Source organism: Macaca fascicularis, chromosome 7 (assembly GCF_037993035.2).
Source record: "Macaca fascicularis isolate 582-1 chromosome 7, T2T-MFA8v1.1".
Classification (NCBI taxonomy): Eukaryota; Metazoa; Chordata; class Mammalia; order Primates; family Cercopithecidae; genus Macaca; species Macaca fascicularis.
In genome coordinates, this window is record NC_088381.1 from 171,094,046 (window position 1) to 171,107,389 (window position 13,344).

A 13,344-nucleotide genomic window follows, 5' to 3' on the forward strand; every position below is an offset into this window, starting at 1 on the left:
TGCGCGTCCACCGCTCGGTCCCTCTGCGTGGGTGGCACTCTCACTGTCCCCACAGCCCCTCAGTGTGGCTTGGCTTCTGGCCCTCAGCTTGCAGAAACGCAGAGCTGGGAGGCGGCAAGCCCCAAATGCAGGAGAGCTCCAGCTCAGTGCTCGTTCCTGGCTCTGCTGCCTCCAGAGTTTAAGGTTAATCCTGCATCATGACACACCTCACTGCCTGAAGATGCATTTTAAAAGCCTTCTGCTCTGTTTCTATCACAGATTCCAAACAGGCTAGAAGATCAGGCCTTTTCTTCTGAATACAAAAAGGAAAATCAAACAGGGTTTGCAAAAAAGACAAAAGATACTGGCCTGGTCACCAAACTGCCTCTGAAGGAGCATTTCAGATGAACCTGTGAGGCCTCTGAGAACCACGTCAAAAGCAGCCCCAGAAACTGCCCTTCAGGGAACCACTCTCCACCCAGGGGCTTCTGGGAAGGCCCTTGCCTGCCAAGTACGTGGGGATTCGCTTGCAAGGAACCACGGAGAAGTCTAGTTTGCTGACTCAGTGATAAACAGATGCCCAGTGAAAAGATTCTAGTGAAACAGATTCTAGTGAAAAGAACACGGGCTCTGGAGCCTGACAGATGTTACATGTGACTCATGTGCACACAGCCCCTGTGGCCCTCAGCTGACTCCTCTGCAACAGGGCTGATGACACCTGCCCTAAGGGATGGGGAGGAGCAGGAGAGGCTACCTACACAGGGCGCTCAGCACAGGGCGCAGAATGAGCAGTTCTGCATCCTACAGGTGACAGAATTACTTTTGACCAGCTCTGAAACTCATCTGCATCTGCACTGTGCCCACAGGGGAGAGGAGACCCACCAAGGCAGAGAACCCAGGAACTTAGGTGTCTATGACAGACACATGTGGCCAGGATCATAAATACACTGCAATAAGTGACCTGGGTCCTCTTTAACGTTACATTTTGCAAAAATGTAAATTCTGTGTGGTTTCAAACCCTGTGCTGGCTGCCCAAGAAGAGGACAGGGTGTTGGGGGAAGACTCCAGGACGAGGGGTGCTGAGGCAGTGGGACTGGCCCCTTTCTGCACCTCACTCCAGGCCCATGGCCTGGCCCCACTGCCCACACGTCTGCTGTGGTATGGCCATCAGGATGGAGCTGGGACACACTGCAGTAAGCCCCTGTGGGTGGAGGCTGGCCATGCACCTCACAGGCCTGGTGTCTAGCCATGATGCCCTGGGTATGCTGCTGTCTCAGCAAGGCCGACAATGGGGCAGACAAAGGGGTTTAGCTTCAGGTAACTGAAGGAGAACATAATTCCCCATCTCTTGCCCTGTTACCCCCCCCCCCCACCACATCTGCCCAGCTTGTCTTCCGGCCTCCTCTTGATCTGTGGATTTGATGGTGCAGGCTACTCTGATAGATCAAACAGAGGGATTCTGAGGTTTAAGGTTTCCTTTCCATTTTAAGAGACACTGTCCCCCAGGCTAGAGTGCAGTGGTGTGATCATGGCTCACTACAGCTTCCATCTCCTGGGCCCAAGCAATCCTCCTGTTTCAGCCTCCCAAGTAGCTGGGACTATAAGCATGTGGCACTGAGCCTGGTTAGTTTGTTTGTTTGTCTGAGATGGAGTCTTTTTCTGTTGCCCCGGCTAGAGTGCAGTGAGTGGTACAATCTTGGCTCACTGCAACCTTCGCGTCCCGGGTTCAAGCGATTCTCCTGCCTCAGCCTCCTGAGTAGCTGGGACTACAGGCATGTGGCACTGAGCCTGGCTAGTTTGTTAGTCTGAGACAGAGTCTCACTCTGTTGCCCAGACTAGAGTGCAGTGGCATGATCTTGGCTCACTGCAACCTCCGCGTCCCGGGTTCCAGCGATTCTCCTGCCTCAGCCTCCTGAGTAGCTGGGACTACAGGCATGCACCACCACGCCCAGTTAATTTTTTTTTTTTTGGATTTTTAGTATAGACGGGGTTTCACCCTATTAGCCAGGATGGTCTCGATCTCCTGACCTCGTGATCTGCCCGACTTGGCCTCCCAAGGGATTACAGGTGTGAGCCATGTTTTGTTTCTTAATAGAGACAAGGCTGGTATTGAACTCCTGAGCTCAAGTGAGCCTCCTGCCTCAGCCTCGCCCGGTGCTGGGATTACAGGTGTGAGCCACCGCTCCCCGCCCAGTTTAAGGTTTTAAAAGCAATCGGACAGCGGGCCAGTCAGGAAGTGTCTACTGGTCCTACTTTCCCCCAGTGCCACCATTCACAGAGAAAGTCACATCAACTAAGCGAATTAAGTGACCCAACTGTTTGAAAAACAGCTCCTACCACTTTCAGAAGACACTTGCTCTCCCAGGGGGAACTGTAACTTAGACACCAGGGGTGAATTTTTTTCTGGCCACCAAAACCCCTCAAGCTTGTCTTTACTACTGTGTAAGTTTCTGTATTATCACAAGGAAGGCCTTTTCAATGAGTGATGAATGCCACGCCCTGTTCTCGGTTCGCCGAGCCCTTCTGCCCAGGGGCCTATGCCCGCCAATGGGGTCTTCTGCTGAGGCCTCTGGAAGAACTGGCCCCACGTGCTCAGGGAGAGGTTGCTGAGCCCGCCCACTGCTGGTCTGAGATGTGAGATCTCAACCGCACTGTGGGCTGTCATGGAGCCCATCTCTCCTGATGCTCTGACTACTCAACTAAGGGACTGGAAGACAAACCAAAGCAAAATCGAACACATGCTGACTGTCGGTGGGAAAAGCAGCAACAGGGATATGCAACAGAAAACATATACATACTACAGGCGACAGGAGCCGCAGGCCACATGAGCTCCTGCGCGCGTGCCCTCCGGCCTTGCGGGTCCACGTACAGTCCCATGTGGCTGAAGCAAAGCAGGTACTCCTCGCTTTCGAGCTCCACAGCACAAAGGGCATCAAAAGACTGTTGTGAGAGGAACGCAAGCGAGGGGTCATTGGGATTTACCAGGTTTAGAGGCTGCCCGTCCCCCTGGATGCTCAGCAGGCAGAACCCCGAGGGGTAGCCCACACAGAGCCTGTCCCTGAGCACCGCCAGGCACTGCACGCTGCCGGGAGCCACAATCTCATTGAACTTTCTGTGGAATGGCTTCGTTCTCTGGATCTCATAGCAAAGGATCAGCCGTTTCACGGCCACAAACAGGCAGGTGCCAGAGTTCCTCTTGAGTGTGGCCGTGGCCATGAGCTGGCAGCCTTTGGTTTCCGGAAGCTTGATGTCAAAACTGCCTTCCGCTCCATCAAGGGATGACCATGGATAGAGGTGCACATGGTGGTTCCGGCCACAGAGGAGGATTACGATCTTCTCTCTGGGAGCAAGCTCGATCTGGTGCACCTTCTTACAGTCAGCGGCACGGACGATCACTGTGGCAGGGAGGACAAGAGCGTGAGGCCAATGGGACAGCCAGCAGCTCACTCACAGGGGCTGACGGCCTTGGCTAAGGACCTGCCTGGAACACCCTGGGGCCCTCCCTCGGGCTCCCTTCCTATGTGCACAGCCTGAGCCCAGCCCTGAGCCCATCTCTGCCCACAGAGCCAGCGGCTTGAGTGCCCCCCGGAGAAGCTGCCCCACACATCCACAGTGCGCTCTTAGGGCAGCCTCGGGGGCCAGTCTGAAGGCTCCTCCGCCTCTGCTGCTGTGCACACCCCTCAGTGCACCAGGGCTCCAGCTGGGCTGTGCTTCCACCTGGGCCTTCGTGAAGCGAGGCCCTGGGGTGATCTGGGCCTCCTTCCAGCTCATCCCCGAACCAGAGAGCCCTCGCGCTGCACATGAGGAACAAAGCTGACTCCAACCCACTGGGGCCCTGAGACAAATCCTCTGAAGACACCGAGCTCACACGGCCCCCAGCTTAACCCAAGCTTGCTCAGGATCTCCCCACAGAGCTGCCAGGCTACGGCCTCACCCAGCGGCTGCCCCACCCTTCTTGCTCCATGGCCATCACGTGCAGAGATGCTGGGTCTGTCGGGCAAGGACTACGGCTCACATGAAATGTTACTGGATTCCTTGAGGGATGCTCCCCAGGGTCCCTGTCCCCTGCCCAGGGCCAGTTCCAGTCTCCTGACGTTTCTGCTCCTAGACCCACAGCTGTGGAGCGGGTGCATGTCAGGATACCTTTGCCCTCCCTTGCTGGGAAGAGTGAAAGTGTCAAAATTGGAAGCAAAGAAACTAAAGCTTCTCAAGTGAAGCCTCAGCACATGTGGAACATCTGTAGCTGTTCCTCCTTTCCTTGGCCCCGCCACCCACTCCCACTCAGTGCTCCCCTTGAAGAACTCAATGGATGCGACATGGAACTGAGCACCATGTCACCATGCACTCGATGCTGGTCTCCACGGCACTCTGGCCCCTCTGGCGCCTTCATCAAGCGCATTTGTCTTAACCCTTAGAAGCTACTGACCCTGTGCTGTCTGCAGAGGCCAGGCTGGGCCTGTGACATCCCAGGCTGGAACCCCCTGCTCACTCACCATCTCGGGTGACCTCTATGACATAGAGCCCTTCTTCTAGGCCGACTGCAATCCTGTCTGCATCTGTGGAGGGGTAAGTAACGTACACAAAGTCAGTACAGCTGACCGTGAACAATATGGGTTTGAATGCGTGGGTGGGCTCATTCACAAATATTCACAGATACTTTTCAACCACGTGTGGATGAGAATACAGCATTCCAGGGATGTGACACTTCAGTATCGGGGGTGACTTTCTGTCCATAAGGACTCCACAGGGCCGGCTGACTGTGGGATTGAGTCTGCGAGGATTTGGGTGTGTGGGGGGCTCCTAGAGCTGACCCCCAGGCTTAGCCAGGGCCGACTGTACTGTCCACACAGGTCATCTGCTTCTTAACATGCATGGAGAAACTGTCTACAAACCCAAATGGACAACCCGCCTGTGACCTTCCTCTGATTTTCAGATGGGCACCACAGCACTGCTGAAAGTGCTGTTGCTTCCGACACTTAAAGGACACAGCCTCTGGGACGTACCCACGATGGCAGCTGTTAGGACGGCCTTGATGAGAGGCAGCGAGCTGTCGTAGGCTTCCAAGGGAACATGCACGACCTGATTCCTCAGCCGGTTTTTATGAAGGATGGACTGGAGTCCTTCTAGAATCCCAACCCACTTCCTCTTTTCATTCTCATTTTCTGTCAGAATGAGCAGCGAGCTGGTCTTAGAAGGTGCACCTAAGAGAGAGGCCGTCACCTTCATGACAGGAAACAGAAGAAAAGAGAGAAGCCATCAAACACCAAAGCTGCACACAGCTGCCACGGCCCTGCTGGAGCCACGCACCCCAGGAGCAACGGGGGCTGATGTGCTTCCCAGGCGGGGACCCCTGACTCCACCTCACTGGGCGCCTTGCAGGGGCTCCCACAGCAGGATATGGAAGGGGCGGGGTTCTAAACAGCCCATGAGATCGCTTCCTGCTCTCATTTTCGTTAATTCTCCTTTTGCCAAAACTATGAGTAGCTGCCTACTTTAAATCTGCTTTCTTTCTTTTTTTTTTTTTTTTTGAGACGGAGTCTCGCTCTGTCGCCCAGGCTGGAGTGCAGTGGCGCGATCTCGGCTCACTGCAAGCTCCGCCTCCCGGGTTCACGCCATTCTCCTGCCTCAGCCTCCCGAGTAGCTGGGACTACAGGCGCCCACAACCGCGCCCGGCTAATTTTTTTTTTTGTATTTTTAGTAGAGACAGGGTTTCACCGTGGTCTCGATCTCCTGACCTTGTGATCCCCCCGCCTCGGCCTCCCAAAGTGCTAGGATTACAGGCGTGAGCCACCGCGCCCGGCCTAAATCTGCTTTCTTGAATAATCATTATAAATAAAAGCAGATTCTGAAAATGTGTCCAGGAAAAGCAGATCTGAAAAACACTGGTCCAAATCATGCCTCCCTGGGAGCAGCCTCTGAGCACACACATTACCAAATGACCATCACTCCAGTAACAATGATGGCAATTTCCTGTACTGTGTATGGGAGGTTGTTTCTGAATAGAGCTATGATTTAGTGAAAGCTAATTTATAGACTGAGTTTTGTTGTCAACCAAAATTTTACTGTGTTTATAAAAAAATTCCCAATGGAGGGGGCTAGAGGGCTTCTTTCCCCAATTCAGTCTTCTAGAAACATCCTAATGCTACAATGTCTAACACTAACTCAGTGAGGGACTCACTCACTCAGCCAACAAAAACGCTGGCTCCAATTGGCTGGGGGGCACTGGAGCGGCACCTTCACGCCTAACCCACCACAGCGCCTGCCTGGCAGTGCACGCTGAGAGGACAGTGGCCGGGACGTGGACCGGGTGGAAGAGGAGTTTCTGATGTAGCAGAAGGGAGGCTCAGTGAAGTAGGGTGTCTGGGAAGAAGCCAGCCAGGAGGCTCCCCGAGACGGGCACAGGCAGCTACTTGGCCAGGACAGGACGCACAAGGACCTGGAGCCAGGCTGGAGGCCGAGACCCGAGGGTCACACTGGAGGTGCGCTGGTGGCTGCTGCAGCACAATGACATGCCTGGAATAATCAGTTTTAACCATGTGCTTTGTTAAAAAGATTAATGAAAAATTCATACCCTGAATATACATGGAATATCTCGGCGTGTAGCATGAATGACATCTGAGGCCAGGACTGAGCTCACGGAAAACTCGTCATCTCTGGTAAGAAAGAAACATTCAGCCCGCTGGGAGACACACACACACAGGGCCCGAGGCCCTCCCACGCCCTGCCCGCGCCCTGCCCTGCCGTGTCCTTCCACCCCCGTGTTCTGCAGTGGAGGGCGGGCCCCTCGCCCACGCAGATGTAAGAAACACGGGCAGGGCCAACAAACACCTCAAGACTCTGGGAGGTGTTTCAGGGCTTAGGAATGCCGAAGGGAAGCCCCGGAGCCTCACCCACTCTGTGCTGGTGCCTCCAGACTATGCCAGTTACAGACAACGAGGTCTGCATTTGGCACAGCCAGGCAGTCCCTCCACAGCCACGTGCACAAGACAAGTGGGGTGAGGGGTGTGGAGGTGAAACAGGGAGTTGGGGGGAGTGAGGGGTGGGCGTGGAGGTGAGGGGGAAGTGGGGGTGGGCGTGGAGGTGAGGGGGAAGTGGGGGGTGGGTGTGGAGGTGAGAAGGGGAGGAGTGGGTGTGGAAGTGAGGGGGGAGTGCGGGGTGGGTGTGGAGGTGAGACCGAGAGTGGGGGGTGTTGGGTGTAGGTGAGGGGGGAATAAAGGGTGGGGTGGGTCTGGAGGTGAGAGGAGGAATGGGGGGGTGAGTATGGAGATGAGGGGGGAGTGGGGGGTAGGTGTGGAGATGAGAGGGGAAGTTGGGGTGGGTGTGGAGGTGAGGGGGGAGTGGGGAGTGGGTGTGGAGGTGAGGGGGCAGTGGGGGATGGGTGTGGAGGTGAGAAGGGGAGTGGGAGGTGGGTGTGGAGGTGAGGGGGGAGTGCAGGGTGGGTGTGGAGGGGAGGGGGAGTGCAGGGTAGGTGTGGAGGTGAGACAGAGAGTGGGGGGTGTTGGGTGTAGGTGAGGGGGGAGTAGGGTGTGGGGAGCGGGGTGAGTGTGGAGGTGAGGGGGGTGGGGTGGGTTTGGAGGTGAGAGGGGAGTGGGGGTGTGGTCAGTGTGGAGGTGAGGTGGGTAGGGGAGTGGGGGGTGGGTTGGGAGGTGAGGGGGGTAGGGGAGTGGGGGGGTAGGTTTGGAGATGGGGGTTGGGTGTGGAGGTGAGGGGGTGGGGTGGATGTGGAGGTGAGTGGGGAGTGGGGGTGGGTGTGGAGGTCAGGGGGTAGGGGAGTGGGGGGTGGATTTGGAGGTGGGGGGAGTGGGGGGTGGAATGGGTGTGGAGGTGAGGGGGTGGGGGAATGGGGGTGGATGTGGAGGTGCGGGTGGGTGTGGAGGTAAAGGGGGTGGGGAGTGGGGGTGGGTTTGGAGGTGGGGGGGAGTGGGGGATGGGTTTGGAGGTGAGGAGGGGTAGGGGAGTGGGGGGTGTGTTTTGAGGTGAGGGGGGTAGGGGAGTGGGGGGTGTGTTTTGAGGTGAGGGCGGTAGGGGAGTGGGGGCTGTGTTTTGAGGTGAGGGCGGTAGGGGAGTGGGGGGTGGGTGTGGAGGTGGGTTTGGAGGTGGAGGGTGGAGGAGTGGGGGATGCGTTTGGAGGTGGGGGTGGGGGAGTAGGGGGTGGTTTGGAGGTTGGGGGGTGGGGAAGTGGGGGGTGGATTTGGAGATAGGGGTGGAGGAGTGGTGGTGGTTTTGTAGATGGGGGATGGGGGAGTGGAGGGTGGGTTTGGAGGTGGGGAGTGGGGGGTGGGTTGGAGGTTGGGGGGTGGGGGAGTGGAGGGTGGGTTTGGAGGTGGGGAGTGGGGGGTGGGTTGGAGGTTGGGGGGGTGGGGGAGTGGAGGGTGAGTTTGGAGGTGAGGGGTTGGGGAATTGGGGGTGGGTTTGCAGATGGGGGGTGGGGAAGTGGGGGTGGGTTTGGAGGTGGGGGGTGGGAGAGTGGGGGTGGGTTTGGTGGTGGTTGGGAGTGGGGGGTGGGGTGGGTTTGAAGGTGAGGGGGGTAGGGGAGTGGGGGGTGGGTTTGGAGGTGGGGTAGTGGGGGGTGGGGAAGTGGGGGGTGGGTTTGGAGGTAGGGAGTGGGGGAGTGGAGGGTGGGTTTGGAGATGGGGAGTGGGGGGTGGGTTGGAGGTTGGGGGGTGGGGGAGTGGAGGGTGGGTTTGGAGGTGGGTGGGAGTGGGAGTGGGTTTGGAGATGGGGTGGGGGAGTGTTAGATGGGGGAGTGGGGGGTGGGTTTAGAGGTGGGGGTGGGTATGGAGGTGAGGGTGTGGGGGAGTGGGGGTGGGGTGGATGTGGAGGTGCGGGTGGGTTTGGAGGTGGGGGGTGGGGGAATTGGGGGTGGGTTTGCAGGTGGGGGGTGGGGGAGTGGTGGTGGTTTTGTAGATGGGGGATGGAGAAGTGGGGGTGGGGGAGTGGTGGATGGGGGAGTGGCAGGTGGGTTTGGAGGTGGGTGGTGGGGGCGTGCGGAGTGGGTTTGGAGGTGGGGGGTGGAGGAGTGGGGGGTGGCGTGGGTGTGGAGGTGAGAGGGGGAGCAGGGTGTGGGTCACTGTGGAAGTGCTGTTCTGAAGAGGCTCCCTGAAGAGTGCTTAGCCTTCTGATGGGACCCTTGACTTTGGCTTAGGCCAATTTTTTGTCTACCAGTGGCTCTTTGTCACCAGGTCAGGGGCACAGCTGTACACAGCCAGGGACTGGCAGGTGCCCCGGGGGGGTGGGGCACGGAAAGTGGGAGTATGCTGCCAGGTGATCCCGACTCATCCTTGCTGTCCTCAGGGTACCTGCCCAGCAGCCCTGCCCCAAGAACCAACGCTACAGATGGAGTCTCTAGGCCCTGCCTGAGCCCAGAGCGGTCCTGTGTGCACCACGTCAGAGACAGTGCACGGCCACTGCACAGAGAAGACACAGAGGCGGCAGCACAGCTCCGTGTGCAAGCCCTGGGCTGAGCTAGGCCTCTTAGTGATGTGTTTACCTTCACAACACTCCACATGCCAGTAACATGACCACTGTCCTCATCTCACAAACAGATGGGCCACAGATATCAACTGTAGGAGAAAGTGGGAAGGAGGCCCCGCCTGCTCCTGCAGCTGACACTGGGTGGCACTGAGACAGGGTCACACAGCAAAGGCCATGGTCACACACACCCACATGGCCCATGGCTCCAGACTTCGTCCACAAGCCAAGAGCCCCTGCCCCGGTCTCTAAAATGCACACACGGCTGTGGGCTGCACAGCTTTTCTCCGGGATGTCTTCTGCTTGTTCTTGGGCATGTGGTTTTCCAATGTTAAATTAATTCCCCTGTGGCAAACTTTTCAATGCAAACACATGCAAGGCAGGCAGCGTCTACAGCGCTCATGTTCCTGTGCATGCAGGCCCATAAGCACGTCTGCTCATAGGCATGTGAGTGCTTTATGTCATGACTAAGCTGTACCCATTTTTGCAACCGTACAATAATGAAGCGGGTGAAGTATACATGAGGTGAAAGATTACCAAGGAACACACTGTCCTTTTGGCTAAAGATAGATAAGGAAGATTCACAGAGCAAGGACAGTGCTGCCCAAACACAGACCTGAGATCCAAGACTTGGCTCGCAATGACACCAGGCTGGGTGGATTTTCCTTCAGGCAGATCATACAGGAAGAGCTTGCAGTCACAGACGACTGCATATGCACGCTGCCATCCCTTCTTCACCCCCGTGGGCTTTGGGACCTATTAATAAAAACAAACAGTGGCCACGTTCCACCAGGCCAGGCAGGCCGCCAGGCCCCATTACACTCGTTCACAATCTCCTTCCAGCTGCCAGGCCGGCAAACAGAGCTATCTGCACAGAGGGGGTTTTCCCAAGAAGGCTCAAGGCATTGCTGGGGAGGGGCCCATGCGTGGCAGCAGACAGTGCCAGGAAAGCTGGCAGCTCAGCCAACGTTGCGTCCACCCCATGCAGGGTGCTGTGGTACCCACAGCCCGACAGTCTTGTAGACGTGGGCCTGGCACAGTGGCTTTCAGACTGAGCTTCTGTCCACTGGCCGGACACTCAGCCCAGGATGGACTCTGAGTGAGCGTCTGCGTGGAGGCCTCAGGATGCCCAGGCCATTCAGAACAGCGGCTGTGCAGACCTGATGGCCTCAGTGCCCAGGAGGGGAAGCCTCCTAGGACTGGCACCAGGGCTGCCTGCCAGAGCAAGGGGCTGCTTTCAAGAGTGGCTGGGCATGGCTATTGGTCCCTGCACCTCACAGGCACCGACAGCTGAGGGGTGGAGATGAAACCGCCTACCTTGACATGGCCTTTGTAGGCTGTTCCGATGCCTCGCTGCACATCCACGCCCAGAGGCCTCTTGGACTGCTCAGGAGGTATTGGGCACACCTGGGGGGCGCTGTCTTTGCAGGACACGTGGCAAGCAAAAGAACACACTGGAAGAGAGCAAGAACACTGCCTTCAAAGCGTGCTGCCCACAGAGAAGTCACTGCCACTGCAGAACCTATGCCCGAAAGAGGCAATTTAATAATTACCAGGCCTCGCCTGGAATCCCAGCACTTTCGGAGGCTGAGGTGGGCAGACCACTTGAGGTCAGGAGTTTGAGACCAGCCTGGCCAACATGGTGAAATCCCGCCTTTATTAAAAATACAAAAATTAGCCAGGCATGGTGACATACACCTGTAATCCCAGCTACTCGGGAGGCTGAGGCAGGAGAATCGCTTGAGCCCGGGAGGCGGAAGTTGTAGTGAGCTGAGATCACACCACTGCACTCCAGCCTGGGAGACACAGCGAGACTCTGTCTCAAAACAAAACAAAACAAACAAAAAATAATGACCAAGTTTCACATCAAGTCCAGATATCCAAGAAGGTAAAACCAGTTGCAGGGCAGAATCCACACAAAAGCTCAGGGATTCTGGCACTGAATGCGTCCTCGGCATGCGCACAGGGAAAGGGCCCACTGCAGAAACCTGTCTCCATGCTGTCCCCGCCGGCCCGGGCCGCCTCCCGCACAGGTGAGCTTCTACACGGCAATTACAGGCCAATGGTCATGGGGACGTGGGATCTTGGCAGCCAATCAAAACGTGCATGAGTTGAAATAACAAAAAACAATGCTTCTGCTATAATGTAGAATGAAGGGCAACTCTGCTCACAGACCCATGGTCAGGAAGGCGTGAGTGCTCACAGCCAGTGAGGTCTGGGCTCCAGGACCCTCCTGCAGCACTGGGTGGCTTGGGGTGGTTGCTCATCTGTGAAATGAGGCAATCACTGAGGGGGTAAGAGCATTTCAAATCCCAGCACAGGGCAAGAGCACAAGATACAGCCTTAAAAATTCGATGGGCTGAGTGAGGTGGCTCATACCTATAATCCCAGCACTTTGGGAGGCCGAGGCAGGTGGATCACTTGAGGTCAGGAGTTTGAGACCAGCCTGGCCAACATGGCGAAACCCCATCTCTACTAAGAACACAAAAATTAGCTGGGCATGGTGGCGTGCGCCTGTCCCCAGCTACTTGGGGGTATGAGGCAGGAGAATCACTTGAATCTGGGAGGCAGAGGTTGCAGTAAGCTGAAATCGAGCCACTGCACTCCAGCCTGGGCAACAGAGTCAAACTCCGTCTCAAGAAAGAAAAGAAATGAAAAGAAAGAAAAGAAAGGAAAGAAAGAAAGAAAAGAAAGAAAAGACAAGACAGACAAGGAAGGAAGGAAGGAAGGAAGGAAGGAAAGAAAGAAAGAAAGAAAGAAAGAAAGAAAAGAAAAGAAAAAAAGAAAAAAAGAAGGAAGGAAGGAAGGAAAGGGAGGGAGGGAGGGAGGGAGGGAGGGAGGAAGGAAGGAAGGAAGGAAGGAAGGAAGGAAGGAAGGAAAGGGAGGGAGGGAGGGAGGGAAGGAAGGAAGGAAGGAAAGAAGGACGGAAGGAAGGAAGGAAGGGAAGGAAGGAAGGAAAGGAAGGGAGGGAGGGAGGGAGGGAGGGAGGGAGGGAGGAAGGGAGGAAGGAAGGAAGGAAGGAAGGAAGGAAGGAAAGGGAGGGAGGGAGGGAGGGAGGGAGGGAAGGAAGGAAGGAAGGAAGGAAGGAAGGAAGGAAGGAAGGGAAGGAAGGAAGGAAGGAAGGATGGGAAGGAAGGAAGGAAGGAAGGAAAGGAAGGAAAGAAAGGAAGGAAAGAAAGGAAGGGAGGAAGGGAGGGAGGGAGGGAGGGAGGGAAGGAAGGAAGGAAGGAAGGAAGGAAGGAAGGAAGGAAGGAAGGAAGGAAGGAAGGAAGGAAGGAAGGGAAAGAAGGAACGATGACCAGAAGCAGAGACAAATAATGGTGGTTATCTCTAGATAATCTGATAGTGGAAGGTTTTACACAATTATTTTTCCTGATTTTCAAGAACAGCTGCAGACGATACACTTTATAATAATTCTCAATGGAAGATCTGGGTCACCACAGAGGTGCAGAGTGCACTGGAGCCCCCAGCACAGCAGGGATCCACGGTTCCACAGACCTTTACTGAGGATTTGTAAAAATAAACCTGCCAGGCTGGGTGCCGTGGCTCACGCTGGGTGCCGTGGCTCACGCCTGTAACCCAGCACTTCGGGAGGCTGAGGCGGGAGATCGCTTGAGTCCCAGAGTTCGAGACCAGACTGGGAAACAAAGTGAGACCCCCACTCTCTACAAAAAAATTTAAAAATAGCCAGGTGTGGTGGGGTGTGTGTGTCTGTGCTCCCAACTACTTGACAGGCTGAGACAAGGGAATCGCTTGAGCTGACCTGTGACTGCACCACTGCACTCCAGTCTGAGCTACAGAGTGAGACCCTATCCCCCCACCCAAAAAGAACCAAACCCTGTCCTCAAATAATGCCAATCAAACTTCACTTCAGTTTGGTTTGCTTGCATAAGG

The 13,344-nt window shown here is 56.1% G+C and overlaps 1 protein-coding gene across 8 annotated transcripts in view; it reads right to left on the reverse strand.

Annotated features, from left to right (window-relative positions):
• CDC42BPB (CDC42 binding protein kinase beta) overlaps positions 1-13,344 on the reverse strand; it is a 132,733-nt gene that overhangs the window by 8,963 nt on the left and 110,426 nt on the right. For 4 of the 8 annotated variants that reach the window (XR_012416161.1, XR_012416159.1, XR_012416160.1 and 1 more), the window contains 6 exons: positions 10,768-10,904; positions 10,067-10,206; positions 6,551-6,632; positions 4,983-5,199; positions 4,473-4,535; positions 2,962-3,374 (listed from right to left, as the gene is read on the reverse strand). Coding sequence is in view for 4 of the 8 variants with exons in the window: in XM_015454231.3 (XP_015309717.1) it covers positions 2,778-3,374; positions 4,473-4,535; positions 4,983-5,199; positions 6,551-6,632; positions 10,067-10,206; positions 10,768-10,904 (1,236 nt within the window). In the remaining 4 variants the exon portion in view is untranslated. Of the gene's footprint in view, positions 1-2,777; positions 3,375-4,472; positions 4,536-4,982; positions 5,200-6,550; positions 6,633-10,066; positions 10,207-10,767; positions 10,905-13,344 lie in introns of all 8 variants that reach the window. The other 4 variants (XM_015454231.3, XM_005562262.4, XM_015454230.3 and 1 more) reach the window with 1 other exon arrangement.